A 17303-nucleotide genomic window follows, 5' to 3' on the forward strand; every position below is an offset into this window, starting at 1 on the left:
TCGTCGCGGGCGGCGCGCAGCCACGCGGGGCCTCGCCGCCGTGCGTCTGACCTCGGAGAGGCAGAAGGAGAAGTCGCCGAGACACATCGCTGCGTCGTAGTGGGAGAGACACTCCATTTGCCACTTCTGAACTTGATAGTCGGGCACAGTGGCGACTCGTGATATGCCCACTAGGTGGGGCTGTTCTGTGAGTGACCTCTGAAAATATGGTGGTACAGTATAATTAAGAAGAACCTGGTCATGTTATTGGCCTTCTCGTGAAAGCGATATAACTGTCTTATATACCAACGGTATGCATCTATAAACATTACGAAACAGAACAACAAAGCACTCAAATGCTGTCCCCATGACCCTCAAGTCCACACGACACAACCCCTTGGACACTGCCAAAAGCCGAGAGCGTGGAGACCGTGAGCTGCTGCTCTGTTTGCAGAGTGCCACCTCGCCTCGTGACGTCGTCTCTCATCACAGCCACGGGCGACTTCTTCACCGCCCTCAATGGGTCTCACATGGCGTGGCTACCACGCTACAAGCTAAAACGCAACAGACGAAGGGGAAATCTCTCACTCGGACGACGCCTTCACAGCCGCCCCGAGACCTCCCCGAGGCACAAATCAGACTGTGGCGTTGCAGCAGCGGTTTATAATATGAACAACTTCAAATGTTATCTTCATTAGGTAATTCACGTTGAAAGAATCATTATATATTCATGTTTTAAACGCAACAAAACAATTAATAGAAAAGTATTTTTATTAGAAAAAGTATTTCTCATCTCCAGTCGCTTGGTGGGGTGGCGCCCCAACGCTCCGAGTGTGCGAACCGCGCCTGGTCAGGCACTCGGCGGCTTTGTGAAAGGAAAACAAACATTAAAAAGCCCAAAGAACCAGAGAGTATAAACATTTAAAATTAACGCCACCGCGAAGAGAAGCTCAGAGGACCCCAGACTCACTGTTGTCGAGTTTCCCAGTCTCTACCCACGCAGTGGAACACATTCACCATATCGCTGCTGAGCAAACGCGCGCAGTTTGTGCTGTGTGGGTTGGCCGATGGGTTTTCGCGTCGCACCGCATGTTGTTCGACACGATGTCCGACGTTTCACTCCCCGTACCGGAAGCTTCGTCATTGCGCGTCTCAGTAACTGCAGGTTGAGAAATCTGGGGCCATGGTAAGCATGTGTGCCGTTGACAGCCAGAACCTTTTGTCAATCGACCGTGCGGGTCGTGGGGGTTATTTGGCGGCTCTTCACCGCGCTGGTCACTGGAGGTATGTCCGCTCTGATGAAGGGCCGCTGTTCGAACGTCCACCGTCTATCAGGAGTCCTACTACAAGGCGGTGTGAGTGAAATATGGCGAATAAATGTTTTTGTTACAAATGAGCTGCCTATCACTCATCAGTCGCAGTGCCGGTTGGCGAAGGTGCGGGGCATGGACCACTGGGAGCATAGAAGTACAGTGCAGCTGCACTGCCCCCTGCTGTCCACGTCGCCCCGCGGTGTTGGCGAGTGTTTCACTCCGCGCCACGCAGGACAGGAGCCGCGCTCTCGGTGGCTTTCAGTTTCCATCACCGCTCCCCACGGTGATTGGCGCGCACGGTCCGGCCCACACCGACGTCGCATCCAGCATCTGCCGGGCAGCAGCCCTCGTCCCCCCCCCCCCGCCCCCACAGAGTGGACGTGTGGGGGACCCCTGCGTTTCTGGGGGGGGGGGGGGTTGTTATGGTGTTCGACGGGGGTCATTGCCCGCACGCGCCTCGTCCCTAACAAATAGGATTGACATTCATCCACGGCTATAAGCAGCGAGGTGCTACTTGGAAATAGAGCTGTATCGATTGACAACGTGTTTGTACTCGCGTTACCGTAAAAAAACTGGGTTTAAAAAAAAAACGAGATTACAGCATGATCAGTTATTGGGTGAAGATTCCGCGGTAAATGATTGCGCCTCTCCTCGTCTGGAGCAAACAACAGAGGATATAGAGACGAGAGCGAAGAGCTCAGACACTGAGCACAGAGTCTCAGCCACATAGCGCAGGGCACAGATCTCACATCTTAGGACACAGGTCTCATATATCAGCGTACAGATCTGAGGGCTTGGATCTCAGATCACAGTTCATAGAGCACACGTCTCAAATCTCAGAGCACATATCTCAAAGTAGATATCTTACATCTCCACAGAGCGCAGATATCACATTTCAGAGGAGGGATCTCAGCTCACACGTCGTAAAATCTCAGGCGACAGAACTCAGATCCCAGAACCTCGGACCTCAGTGAGTAACGCACGGAGTGCAGAAGCTGTACGCGTCTGTGTTGGCGTCCAGGTCGCGACCCCATGACTGCGACGAGGAATGAAAGCCGCATGCCGCATGAGTGTTTGTGTATTTGTGAATGTTTGTGTATTTTCTTCTGCCTTAGTGTGTGCACGCGCGCGTGGTCGCACACGCATGGCACGATCCCACGGGGTAGTTGAAAGACGAATTGAACGCGCAGAGCCGCTACTCGCTGCGGGAAACAGATAATGCATCGTGCAACACGGACGTGTTGATATAAGTGCGCAAACCCAAGCGCGCACATACTCCCACGCTCGCGTTCACTTACAGCGATGCGTTAATTTATTTTGATACATAATACGACAGAGATTCCCCTCCTCTCGAGGATTAAATTTTAACCGGTCGACAACCTCAGAAAATGTTTCCGCACCCCGGCACATCAAATCCACAAATACATCTCGACATCGCTGTGGTTACTCCTCGTCGCGTGTTCCTCCCGTTCTAATGGCACGTATGCGATGCACGTGCCGATGAAGGTTGCAGACCGCTGCAGCACAGGGACAGCTGCCACTGGAGTCCCCTTGGCTAGACTGTAGAAGGACATAGAATGGTTGAGGGGAGATGTGATGGAAGTTTTTTTGAGGTGCTGGGTGATTTAAGCAAGCGTCACTATAAAAATGCCACGACTCATCTCTTTCCTTATGACGTTGCACGACACGTGGGGAGAGTAGAATATGACTCACGCAAGATTGACATTTTTGGATTTGACACATCCCCATGTGGGATCAGAGCACCCCCCCCCCCCAATTCTGAGATTTGTCATTAAGAGCCACGACTCCATCGGGAAGGGAGGGAGAGGCATTATATTATCAGACACTTCATTAGAAGCCCATTCATCTTCATCATTCAGAATCCCATCTGCGCGCGGGGTTCCATCCCAGAGCCTTAATTAGCCGCGAGGCTGGTGGCGGGGGAATCGACGGCTCACCGGGGTGGGAGGGAGGGACTGCATGGGGCTGCGTGGGACGTTCAGGGATAAAAGCAGCGGTCAAAGCCGAGACTCGATGCGATTGTCCGTCACTATCCAGGAAAACCTCAAGTGCCACTTTCCACATTGGGATTCACGGCCAATTCCAATTATTATTGAGCGTTTGACTTCTTGTGGGAGGAAACCTGAGAATCCGGAGAAAACCCGCCGTGCATAAACACGAGGGGGTGACACTCAGCACTATCATCTCCTAACAACATCCAGCAGCTCCACGCCTACAACAGCTGGCAAGCAGCGGTGGTGGCCTCCATTGCAAGTACTAACGCGCCTCCATCCTGCTTAGCCTTCGAGGTCTGACGACACGGAGAGCAGTCACCACGGGGTGGCGAGGTGGTTACTCGGTGAATCAACAAGACTTGCACACCGAGAACCCAGCAGCTCGACTCCGCGCTGATGACTCCACCCCGGAGTTGCCTCGCTGCCCGCGTCGTGGGAATTCTCCGCGGCGATTGCTGCTGGTACAGAGGCTGCGTCTCGCATCGATTTCCTTTCGTTTTTCTGAAACTTCATGTTGAATCAGTGTCTGGACCGCGGCCTTGGGGAGCCGCAGGGAGGGACGGGGAGTCGAGACAAGGCGCAGGGAGACAAGGGGAGCTCGAAGGAGACACGATGCGACACGATGCGACGCAGAACGTTACAGAAAGCAACCGCGAGCCAGGTGGGCGAAAATGATGAGAACCAGGCAGCCATGAGAAGCCAGGGGGTCGGCATCATCAGGTGCAGCGTCAGCGACAGGTAGTTGGTTACATGAAGCCGCTGGGGTTATGGGAACCCTCTGGGAGACATGAAGGGGCGCAGGGAGCCGTAAGAAATAGGGGGAGGGAGGGTCAGAGGCAGAGCCATGTCGAGGCACGGCGAAGGAAAGTCTTGACGAGGGGGAGGCAGGGGACTGCTGGGGGGGCAGCTGAGACATGGGAGGAGGCACAGACAGCCACTTAGAGTGAAGATGAGGAGCGGGAGACTTAGGGAGAAGCTGCGAGCCACTGGAAGGTGCAGAGAGCCACGGGCGTAGAAGTGAACTGCGGGGAGAGAGACACGCGAAGATGAGAACAGAAGAAGAACGGAGAGACGTGGGGAGACACAGCGAGACGCGGGGAGACACAGCGAGACACAGCGAGACGCGGGGAGACGCGGGGAGATACAGCGAGACACGGGGAGACACGGGGAGACGCGGGGAGACACAGCGAGACACGGGGAGACACAGCGAGACACGGGGAGACACAGCTAGACGCGGGGAGACACAGCGAGACACGGGGAGACACAGCTAGACGCGGGGAGACACAGCGAGACACGGGGAGACGCGGGAAGACACAGCGAGACGCGGGGAGACACAGTCACACACAGCGAAACACGGGGAGGCAACGTGGGGCTACCGGCAGCCGACAGTTGTGTGTGTCCGCGAAGTGATCAAAACGCGCAACGGTGAAAGGAGCACGGGGATCGCGCCGGCATCAAAGCGGCCGCTCCGAATGGGAGGCGTCGCTTTACGCGATTGACGCATTCATTACGAGCGCGGCTTTGAACTTAATAACAACAATAATCAGATACGGGCAGATTGATGAAGCGACCGAGTCAGCAATACCGCGCGCCGCTCCGCGTTCGGGGCCCCGCCAATGATCGCATCTCGCCGCGTAGATGAATGCTTTTCATCATTTATGATATTCTGGGGGGGGGGGGGGGGGGGTTGGTGGCGGGTCGTTGAGGACATCGCGGAACTGTGAGCGAGAGTGGGGGAGGGTGGGCCGCTGTGTTTCGTGCCCGTGGCGGCGGCGGCGTCTCGCAGCCCCACGGCCCGTGCCAGGTTCCAGGGGTCTCGTCCCCTCGTCTCGTCCCCTCGCTCCGGGGAGGCATCGTGCGCCCATCGCGACAGATGAGCGAGACGAGGCGGACACCGCACAATCTGGGAGCGCGCAGGTGATAGCGGCGGGCAGCGGTGGTGACACGACGTTGGGCGCACTGCGCTAAGAACTCGGCCACCTGAGTTCGATTCCCAGCCACGGACAACACCAGTGGCGAGTGATGTGTGAACCGGTCCCAGGCGCACCCTCACCCCTTACCCCATTCCAGCCCTCTCCCCCACTGATCAAACATACAGACACACAACGTATACACACTCACACGTACAGACACACAACATACACACACTCACACACACTCACACATACACACACAACATACACACACTCACACATACAGACACACAACATACACACACTCACACATACACACACACAACATACACACACTCACACATACACAACATACATACACACACTCACACATACAGACACACAACATACACACACTCACACATACAGACACACAACATACATACAACATACACACACTCACACATACAGACACACACATACACACATACAGACACACAACATACACACACGCACACAACATACACACACTCACACATACAGACACACACACATACACACACACAACATACACACACTCACACATACAGACAGACAAAATAAAGGCAAAGCCCCCGGGTAAACCCGTTAAGAGACCGCTGAGGCAAGTGTTCATTAGCGAGCACCTATTAAGGCCGGCACGTGGCTGGCTGTCTCCCCAGTGCTGATGCCTACACACCACACCAGATTCCGATTTAAGGCTGAGTCGACCTAAAGGAGGCCTAAGACAAGTTCAGATATCGATCGCTGCTGTTGGCCGTGAGTGGGAATCGAAGCCGGGTTCGTAACGCAGTCCGCTAACCACTGCGCCACCGCTCACCACTGCACCACCACTAGCCACTGCACCACCACTAACCACTACACCACCACGAACCACTGCACCACCGCTCACCACCGCTCACCACTGCACCACCACTAACCACTACTCCACCACTAACCACTGCACCACCACTAACCACTGCACCACCACTAACCACTGCTCCACCGCTCACCGCTGCACCACCGCTAACCACTGCACCACCACTAAACACTGCACCACAGCTAACCACTGCGACACCGCTCCCCAAGGCAGGCAGGCGGGCGTCCACACGCTCCTGCCGCAGGCTGCACGCTCGTGTGAGTGTCCCCGGTGTAATATTGCTCACGCGTCAATCTCGCGGCTCCATCGTGCTCGCCTCTACTTAGCATTCCTCAGCACGGAGCGGGAGAGAGAAAGACGCCACACGGTGCGAGGTTTCGGGTGGTAAACACGGTGGAGTGGTGGCACAGCGGTTAGCGCACTGGAGGGTTACGAACCCTTGCACTCGCATTTGAGTCCCGGCCACGGCGCACACCAGCGACGAGTGATAAGAGGACCGCTCCTATGCCCTGAGACACTTCACGTGACCTCAGCGTGCACCGAGCCTGGCACACTCGCTGTGGTGACGCCACCGCCAGTCGGTGGGCATTGGCGGCTGCCGTGTGTCGCTGTGTGCCTGTTTCTGCGTGGGGAGCAGTCGCGCAGTGCTCCACGATCCCGGCGTCCCAAGTTCGTTTCCCGACCACGGCTAACGTCAGTGGGGACTATCTGAGGTCTTCCCTTTGGGTCGACTTAGCCTTAAACGAATACCGGGTGCAGGAGATGAAGCGATGAAATCAGTTTAAATTATTAGTTCGTGTGCAGGGGCTAGTGAGCGAATTGTTACGCCAGCAGAATCGTTCGATGTGACGGCGGCTCCACCGGGCATCTCCCTGATGTAGGAGGGGTGGCGAGTGGGAGGCAGCACAGGCTGGCTGAACCATTTCGGGGAGCGTGTCGGTGGCAGCCGCCGCCGCCGCATCCCGCGTGATGGAACTTGACATCGCGATAGTGAAGACAGAGACGCGTGGGCTACAAATGGAAATGCCTCAGTCGCCGTGGAGACAGAATTGTGGGCGTCTTGCCATTCAGGACGGAAAGGTCGTTCATTTGAGAGCTCGCAACATCTCGCACAACCACCTCCATTGTCCCCCCCCCACTGCCACCTAATCTCCTCTTTGTTCCCTCGTCCTCGTCTCTACTCTTCTGTTGTCATCAGCTCGCGTCTCTATCGGCTCAGCTGCGTCCCCGATCCTTTTGTCTGAAAGGCGAAAAGTTGAGGCCGCGCGATGGGTGCAGGGGATACGGGAAAGGCGCGAGAGATTGGTTCGATGCAGGGCTGATAACGCATGCAAGGCTGGGCGGAGGGGAGGGTGGCAGCAGCCTCTACCTCCTCCGCCGCCACCGCTCGTGGTAATGGCGTTTGTGTCGATGGGGCTTGGCTAATGGGTGATTTATGGCGGCACGGCTCCCGCAGATGCGCGCCCACGCACCAGCGAGCGGGCGGTGACCAGAAAACTTGAAGTAGCATTGATTGATGGATTCGTTAATTCGTTCAACGCGTACACATCGTCAGAAAAAGCGACGCACGAATTAGAGATGAGAGCATACACAGGTCAATGACATCGTGCAACAATGTTAAGAAAAGTTTAAGTGGGCAGGAATAATGTGCGCGTGTTGAACTTCTTTTGCGCCGTACGTAGCCAACCGCGCTAATCGGAGGTGTGGAGGAAGGACAACAAACTGAACACAAACAGCAGCTATACAGAAATTAGTTTTCAATGTAGATTTAGAAGTGCATAGCTCCAGTGGCTTCCTAATAATAATGGAATGGCAGCCAATAAAGGTAACGCATACGCGTAGGTGTTCACCAAGAAGGTGGAGAAATGAAATCAGCTCCGCGTGCAGGAAGTGGAGGTCGTTGCATTACAGGATCGTCAGAGATGGCGACAGATTGCGGAGGCATTTCTTCAACTTTGTTTTATTCATGCCTGACGATAATGAGAAATCGTCACGATTTTAATCACGGCATGACCATCCCTCACCATACTGCGATGACAGTCTCACTCCTGCAGAGGACTCATCTCATCGCTCCATCTCCTCGGTGGTCAGACTCTAGCGCGTGTTCTCTCCTTTGTCTAAAAATACCTTTTTTATTAACTTGTCATTTATTTAGATATTATATAAGTCCAACTTCATACCAATGAAGCTGCAACTTCATACATGCTCCCCTGTTCAGTTTCAGTAGTGTTTATTAGCACGGCAACAAGCGGCTTTGTATCCTGGCAAACGAATAAAGAACCGCTTTAGTACATTTTTTGCCACAGGCCAATTTCAGAAACCCTGGGATAAATCCTTAAATTTGACGGATGTGGGCCATGACACCCACACAGCGATTTGTGCTGGTGGCTTCCACTTCTATAGAACACTCCGCTTTGATAACTCCTCGCAGCCAGAGGCGGTGGGTCGTGGGATTCCCATTCTGCTGAATCTCTGCAAATTGTTGCATCAGTACTGTTGCAAACAATAAGCTCCTGGCACGGCCAGGCATTCAGCAACCGCCAAAGTAACATTGGGCACACAAATACATCGTGCAGCCCTTTTGTCCATCCACTGCTGGATGAGGGTCTCCCATAAGGGTCATAATGATTAAGGTGCCCCGGTGGTGATATATTATTTGCCTCGCCTGGTATACAGGCAGTGGGTTCGATTCCAACCTTGATGCCTCTATATTTAGAGTTTGCATGTCTTTTTCCACGTGGGCGTATGGATTTTCCTCCGGGTCCTCCGATTTTCCCTTTACGTTGAGAAACATGCGTTTAGAGTATTTGGCTGCTATAAATGTCCACATGATAAGCCACTTCGTTGATATATCATTTGTGGCCAGATTTTTTCTGGAAAAGAGCTCGAGATCAGTGGGCCTTAGCTGGTAAAAAAAGGTTTATTATTTTACTATATTTTCGGGATTGAGAAGGCAGGGAGCACCAAAATACAGCACCCCAATGGATTTGACTGCACTGCATTCTCCTACCAGTCGGCTCTGTGTGAAGTGGTCACCCACGCAAGCACCGTCGAGGCTCATAGCTGCTTAGCGTCTGAGATCTGACGAGATCGGGCGCATTGCAGATGATTTGGTCCACGAGTGCACACACATATCAAACCTTGCCCACGGCTAAATCGATGCCCTTGCTAGAGCTGACCCCTTCTGTATCAGCCAGGCGTTCTGACATTTTGTTGACAGCTCCCGGTCTGCTTGTTTCAGTGCTACTGATCGGTTGTATATAAAAAAACAATATACATTCCCTTCCTTTTCTATCCAAATAGATATCAAATAAGGGAACATTTTACGTCGTGTTTTTTTATGCATCCATTGCCCAATGGCTTTTGCTTGCTGTCTGTCACGGTTTTTTATACGTTTCTGAGCACAGGCCTAAAATGTAAAGTTGCCAGTAACAACGAGCACGATCGCAGTGATATAGAATATCGTTTTAATACTTTTAGAAAATTTAGGAAGCTCATATGAGCTTGGGGGGGAAATTAACAACGGGAGGAGAATTCCAAGGTGGAACAGTGCGATGAAAGAAGCAGAAATACACGTTTTGTGACCTGCAGTGCGGAGGTTGAGTGCGTGTGGATAACAATACAGTGAGTCTGGTATACCAAGTCCTCAATATGGGAGGTCAAATTAGGAGAGAAGTTAATGGGAAGAGTAAACCATGCTGATAGCGATGTAAAAGTGATACGGTGTTAACTGACCGCCGGTGAGCGAGTTTCTTGAGTTCATCAGTGAGTGCTGGAATCACTGAGTCAAACCACCCACGGCAATGTAGGTTCATTTTCATTGTAGTCACAGGGAAACATCCTCAACGTGTCAACACCATCTCGTATGTTCCTACAGATTAACCACAACCTTATTCCTGAACTCACATAGTAATAAGACCAAATAATAAAATGTCGATTATTTACCATTAAAGCTGCACTGAGTGTAGTACGACTCAAGTTTTGGAGAATACTGTATTGCAATATTTGGCCAAATTCATGAATCTTTGGAATGCGAAAGGAAACCAAAGTGCATTATCTGGAGCAAACCTCCACGAATGGGCGATTCAACATTGCCAACCCTATAGCCCGACGCCTATAACGCCTGGCAAGCCCTGCTGGTCACCCACCCATCCAAGAACTCCCCAGGTACCAACCTGCTGAGCTTCTGAGGTCCAACCAGATTGAGTGCGTTCAGGTTGATTTGGTTGCAGTGTACAGGGGAGAGATCCATGCACTTGAGTAGAGTCCCTAATGTATTTCTTAGATCGACCTGATGTATTCTGGAATGTTATAACATAATTTTAGAACATTAAAGTCAACACTTAGTAATCCCAGGGGATGGGGAAGAGGGGTGTACTCGTGAGATATGTCTTAACAAGTGGCGGCTTGTTGGAAGAAGGCGATGCAATGGGAGGGTGGACAGCGGTGTTCAGAGGAAAGGGTCAATTGACCCTCTTGAATTCTGAAATATTTTCTTGCACCGCCATCATATTTGCCTTTAATTTCAACTCCAAATCCCTCGTGTTTGTTTTGGCTCCGTTATCAAGGGATAGGGGAGTTTGAGCGGGCAGGCGCTGGGTGTCTCTGGAGAGGATGCCTTGTGCACACATGAGGGAAATGCCCTGTCCCCTGATGACAAAGTATTCGTACGCTACATCCAGCAGCCAGGTCGAAATTGCCAGCCATTACTGTGGCCCATAGGCTTTAGGCAGCTGATGGAGGAGCCAGGATCAGGATTGTCATCCTTGGGTTGAAGGTCCAAAATGCTGTGAGCTGAAATAAAAACAACTGTAATTTACAGCCCCTCGTCAATTGCATTTTGGGTGAATGGATCCACAAGTGTCGATCATGGGGGTTCTTTGACTGCCCCACCTTGGTGGGCAATGTTGATGGGGACCGGCAAAGCCAGGACCAGTTCAGATATCACACGTGGCCTGGAATCCAACTCGTGTAACCCATTTGAGAGCAGTCAGGTAACCACTGCACCACAGCTTCATCCTAGAAAGACGACGCATAATGGCTTCTTGTTAAATATAATGTATTCTGTTTAAAAAAAGTAAACTTTCATAATTGCACCGTCTGTCAAGGTCGTGAACCAATGCAGTAAAATCAGCAGCAACGCTCCTCGCTGATTTTCCAGTTTGCATTTCTATTCAAACGTGTTGGGTAAAAGGTTGGAAAATCAATTAAAATCAAAAACACACACACACACAAAGGAATATCCTGTATCTAATTAATAAATATCATGTTTAGGACCAGGGGCCAGTTTCCTTAAAGGTGAAGCGAAATGTGCCTCAGTTTCCCCTCACTAATCATTGGAAAACGAGGGAAATTATGACTTTAGGTATTGTGTGCTCACATTTAAACGTCCATAATTTAATTTGCGGACCGTGTCCCAGGCTGCGCTAGCATTAAGAAATGTGACCTGCATGATGATGAATGAGAAATACGATTTTAATTCATTATAACAGTGCAATAACCTCTCATATACTCAATGTAATGGGAACGCAGCGTGATGCCCCCGAGTGTGGAGGGAGCGGTGGCGCAATGGTCAGCGCACTGCGCTACGAACCCGGCCACCCGAGTTCGATACCCGCCCATGACCAATAATAGTGGCGGTCCTGGACCTCCCCTAGGTCGATTCAGCCTCCAATGAGTACCTTGCTTCGGTGTGTAAACATCGCCACCAGGGAGACAAAGGCGGCCGGGCGTGGTGCTGGCACTTGCCCCAACACTCTGTGAAGGCTACACGGGGGTTCTTTGGCGTGGGGAGGGGGAGGGGCTTCCCCCGCATTGCCCCGCCCCCCTCCTACGCGTTCCCTATGGCAACAGCGCCCCCTGGCGCGCGCCCCGCGTTTTGGCGCGAACGGCTGACGTCACACCGCGCGGCGTGACGTCACCAGCCCGGACGCGCTTCGACTCTGTTCGGGCGCGTCCGCCGCGCTTCGGGCGCCGCGCCGATGAATGCCGAAGCGCCTCGCAAATTCTCGAGAGGGATTTTTTTTCGCGACGCGAATCGCAGAGAGGGTAGCCGCGTGCCACGCGAAGAAATAATCCGGCGGCGTGGGTAATTTTTTGCGGCCGTCAAGGGTTCGGCGAATCCAGCGCCCATGGACTCGGACGGAGATGGCGATGGCGGCGTCATGGCGGACGAGCACGCGCATGCGCACTCGACGCATTTCCCAGGTGGGAGGGTTGGAGGGAAAGGTGGGGGACGAGGGGGGAGGGAGACGAGGGGGGAGGGAGACGTGGGGGAGGGAGACGTGGGGGAGGGAGACGAGGGGGGAGGGAGACGTGGGGGAGGGAGACGAGGGGGAGGGAGACGTGGGGGAGGGAGACGAGGGGGGAGGGAGACGTGGGGGGAGGGAGACGAGGGGGAGGGAGACGAGGGGGGAGGGAGACGTGGGGGGAGGGAGACGTGGGGGAGGGAGACGAGGGGGGAGGGAGACGTGGGGGAGGGAGACGGGGGGAGGGAGACGAGGGGGGGGGAGACGGGGGGGTGGGAGACGTGGGGGGAGGGAGACGAGGGGGGAGGGAGACGGGGGGGAGGGAGACGGGGGGTGGGAGACGTGGGGGGAGGGAGACGAGGGGGGGGGGGGAGACGAGGGGGGAGGGAGACGGGGGGGAGGGAGACGAGGGGGAGGGAGACGGGGGGTGGGAGACGTGGGGGAGGGAGACGTGGGGGAGGGAGACGAGGGGGGAGGGAGACGAGGGGGGAGGGAGACGTGGGGGAGGGAGACGTGGGGGAGGGAGACGAGGGGGGAGGGAGACGTGGGGGAGGGAGACGAGGGGGGAGGGAGACGTGGGGGAGGGAGACGAGGGGGGAGGGAGACGGGGGGAGGGAGACGAGGGGGAGGGAGACGAGGGGGGAGGGAGACGTGGGGGGAGGGAGACGTGGGGGAGGGAGACGAGGGGGGAGGGAGACGTGGGGGGAGGGAGAGGGGGGAGACGAGGGGGAGGGAGACGGGGGGAGGGAGACGGGGGCGGGTGGGAGACGTGGGGGGAGGGAGACGAGGGGGGAGGGAGACGAGGGGGGAGGGAGACGAGGGGGAGGGAGACGAGGGCGGGAGGAGCGGGGGAGGGAAACGTGGGGGGAGGGAGACGAGGGGGGAGGGAGACGTGGGGGGAGGGAGACGAGGGGGAGGAGACGTGGGGGGAGGGAGACGTGGGGGGAGGGAAACGTGGGGGGAGGGAGACGAGGGGGGAGGGAGACGTGGGGGGAAGGAGACGATGGGGAGGGAGACGTGGGGGGGAGGGAGACGTGGGGGAGGGAGACGGGGGAGAGGGGGAAGGGGGTTCTGGGAGGACGGGGAGGGGCGTGGGTTCACAGTGAGTCACAAGTGCCATAAATGTAACTGCAGGGAGTTTTGAACGATGAGTTATCCCAGCTCAGAGCATTCTGACAAGTTCAGTAGTTTTCTTCTGTACCTATAATGTTTTTTCCTTGTAAGGGGCGGTCCATAAATGACGTCACACACCTAGGGGGGGGGGGGGAGGGGGGTCAGACATTTGGGACGATGTGTGACGAGAGGGGGGAGGGGGTTTGAGAAATGTGATGTCACATCAAAATGCGCAACTTTAAATAAATATAAACAATAGAATTGCTATTATTCTTGGTTCTTTCGGTAAAGTTACGTAGAAAGAACCAAGAATATGAATCCCTGCAGTCACGAAAGTATTAAATCGAAATATAATTGTTATAACAACACTAATTGTGATTAATTTGCATTATTAACTATTTTTGTTATTTAAATGTACTGAGGTCACCTTTTATTATGGAGAAGCAAAATACTTCTTCATGGAAGAATGGAGAAGCATACATTTTGTACGTTTTTTGAATGATTGTTAGACATTTTGATTTTAATGATACTACCAGGGCTTTTCATTCTGTGGAATGAATATATGATTGTTATCATTGTACTCTCCATTTTGCTTCGTTCTACTACAATGTTTCAAGTATTTGTTTTATAGTTATAATAGCTTTTAATATTTTATAATTAAAAGAGAATTTCAATATAATATTCTGAACATCTGCAGTTTTAGTTAGACGTTGAATATTTTCAAGTGAATTTTATGCTAAATTTCATCTTTCCAACGCCTTTTTAATAAATGTTTTCTTCTACAACATCAGAGTGCAGCGCCACATTAAATACGCACTACAATGACAATAGTTTAAAGTGATTTGAAGCATGTTTCATTTTCAAAATAGAAATATCGTTTGGGGGGGGGGCAGAGCTTTGACAAGGGGGGTCAAAAATCCGTCAAAATCGCGTGACGTCATTTTTGGACGGCCCCCAACGCAGCAGCATCACCAACTAATTTGATTTTAAATGATCATCATTGGCCCCTTTTACCTTTCCCAATGACATGAAGTTACCCGATTGGGCGCACCTCAACTGCGCGAGGTTATATAGACGGTGAAGACGTTGAAGAAGGATAAGTAAACGCCAATGATAAATCTATTCTTAGTTGCAAAGCGCAGTCGTCAGGCTTCCACAACCCTCATCACTGTACCCTGAAAGAGGCGGGGCTTAAATAATAATGGCGGGGCACAACATTAGGGGCGTGGCCTAAATCAGAAGAGGGCGTGGCCTGAAAAGGAAAGGTGCACAGATCCTTTTGAGGAAGAAACTGGCTGTAAGTGGCCTCAATTCCAGAAATCTATTTCCCTAGTAAAGTCCATTGAGCTAAGAATCTGATTTTCAAGGGTGACTTGGCCAGCAGACAACATAAAAGCATTCCACAATAACAGATTAAAACAACCCTTAATGATAACAGGTTCCAAAACTCTGGGACAGCTATATAATATAATTTTGATTCAGGAATGCGGGCCTATAGAGAAAGGGTGGGACTCTGTAAGCAGCAGGCAGCATACTTGCAATACTGCCAGACGTGGCCACAGGCCAACTAGTTTAACTGCAGTGATTTAAGCAGCACCGTTGACATGAGTGCAAACAGTTCAAAAGGTGAATTCGGATGATATAATGTGGGTTCTCCAGAGCCATAATAATGTCCCCCAGCTGGTGTTGAAAGAGGTTTTGAGAGATTTATCCTTGATGTTACAGTAATTGTACTTGTCCATTGCTGGATGATGGCCTCATGTTGAGCGTCGTGGGGGGTGTTTGACCACAAAGTACCTAAGCAATGCCGCTGGTCAGTATGGTTTGGTGAAGGCGGAGAGTATACAATGACAGCAATATGAATTATTTTGCTGCACTCTGCCATCACAACCTACTGTCATTTATCTGTTATGAAATTCCATTGAATTTTGACTTAAAACTTTCGTGACTGCAGTAATTAATATTCTTGGTTCTTTCGGTAAAGTCACGTAGATAGAAAATAAAAATAAAAAAGAATAACATTTATTAACAATACAATTTATAAATAGAAATAATAAAAGCTAAATAAATTATTATACATGTTTTTTTTAATTTTCTATCTACGTGACTTTATCGAAATAACCAAGAATATGAAATGCCACTGGTTGCTGAAGCTTCTATGCCTGAGAAATTACACCTTTGTACCGAGGTGGCCACGCTTAAAAGTGGGTCGAAATGGGATGCGAGGTGGGAGATACTGGGAAGATTGCTTTGGACTGTCGTCGTTGAGCGTTAAGGTGGGCTACATTTATGTCGTCAGCAGGTGGCATCCAAAACTACCACAAGACAGTTATGACAAGGCGGGTTGAAAACCTTATAGCATGGCCATTGTATTTTTACTTCAGACCATGTATTATTCAAAATAAAAAAAATGGGTTATGGCTATAATGGGTCCTAACTTGGCTATCACAGTTTGATTCATGATTGTGAATAATATCAGTGGCACGCGATATCTGAACCTGTCCTGAGTGTCCCCTTCACCAAACAGCTTTGACCAGCGTGATGAAGTACATAACACAAAACCCCGTGACCCACAGTGTGGGGAGGGCTTCACCCTGAAGTAGATTGACAAAGGGCGGATAGTTATGGCTTCTATGCGGGTGAGGGGTAGTTCCAACAAAGGTAACACAAACCTGAAAGCAGGTCAGTGCTGGTTCCCATTTATTATTATTACGTTGAAGGGTTGCTGTGATATCATTTTTTTGGCAATAAGTGATATGGAATTTAATGATATGATGATTATAGTGATATTGTGTTAATTTGGGTTTGTGTGCTTTGCTGTACTTTTTATACAAATAAAGATTACTTGAAAACATCTTCAACTGCAGTTCACTCAAGAAGAGCCTTCCATAGGTCTTCTGATCATTTCAACATTACAATCAATAATGCATATTCTGTCAGCTGCACAAAAGTTATTGAACAAATAAATGAGCTACAAAAATGATGACATTGTATATTTTCGATGCCATAAATTACCCCAAAAAATGTGAGCAAAGAACTAATTTAATTGATAATTTAATCATTCATATTCAACTTTAATTTTCGAGTTTGGTGTTAAAAAAATGTGACGTCAGGAAATTAAACATACCAGTCAACCCATACGGTTTAGCCATATTCTCGTACAGGAAAATTTCCAGGTCCATATGGCGTATAGCCGTTTCAATACAGGCAAAAAAACAATGCGTGTATTTGTTTCTCCCTTTGTAGGATGAACGTTGAGATTTATAAGGGCACAGGGTGACCAATAAGGTCTGAATTGGTCTGTAATAAGGTAGGCACTGATAAGGGGTTGACAGGTATGATCAAATATCTCATACAAATAAAACGACCAGAATTAATTGCAATGTAACGATATTTTGGATAATGGGCAGTGCAATTATCATGCTTCTTACAGTTCATCGCACGATACATCATGGCATTGCCACATTGCGGGAAGCTTACTAAGTTCCTACCTATATAACCTCTTGCCACGGCACTCTCTCGCCTACTTCAGCATTTTTCTTGCTGTGGTTGTTCCACCTGATGAAGATTGCTTGTGTTGCGATCGAAACGTCATGATTTATTTTATTTTATTTCTACCTACGTGACTTTACCGAAAGAAGCAAAGAGTATGGATTCCCGCAGTCACGAAAGCTTCAAATCAAGATTAAGCTTACTAAGTTGTCGCACTAACGAGCACTGCTTTCTCCCGCTTGCACAGAGGGCTCAGTGAGCGTGGCCAGTGTCGCGATGCCTTCGGACCACGTCTTCACTTCGGCCGTGTCGGCGGTGTCTGACCACATCCTGGTGGGTATTAAACTATTTAC

General features: G+C 51.1%; 1 protein-coding gene across 7 annotated transcripts in view; it reads left to right on the forward strand.

Moving 5' to 3' along the window:
• Positions 1-12033: 12033 nt before the first annotated feature.
• The window catches only part of LOC133350154 (deformed epidermal autoregulatory factor 1 homolog), a 60175-nt gene continuing 54905 nt past the window's right edge, over positions 12034-17303 (forward strand). For all 7 annotated transcript variants that reach the window (XM_061564179.1, XM_061564180.1, XM_061564177.1 and 4 more), the window contains exons 1-2: positions 12034-12304; positions 17198-17283. In XM_061564179.1, coding sequence (XP_061420163.1) covers positions 12229-12304; positions 17198-17283 — 162 coding nt within the window. In that variant the 5' untranslated portion in view covers positions 12034-12228. The remainder of the gene's footprint in view (positions 12305-17197; positions 17284-17303) is intronic.

This window comes from Lethenteron reissneri, chromosome 33 (assembly GCF_015708825.2).
Source record: "Lethenteron reissneri isolate LAM-NWPU_2019-01 chromosome 33, ASM1570882v1, whole genome shotgun sequence".
Taxonomy (NCBI): domain Eukaryota; kingdom Metazoa; phylum Chordata; class Hyperoartia; order Petromyzontiformes; family Petromyzontidae; genus Lethenteron; species Lethenteron reissneri.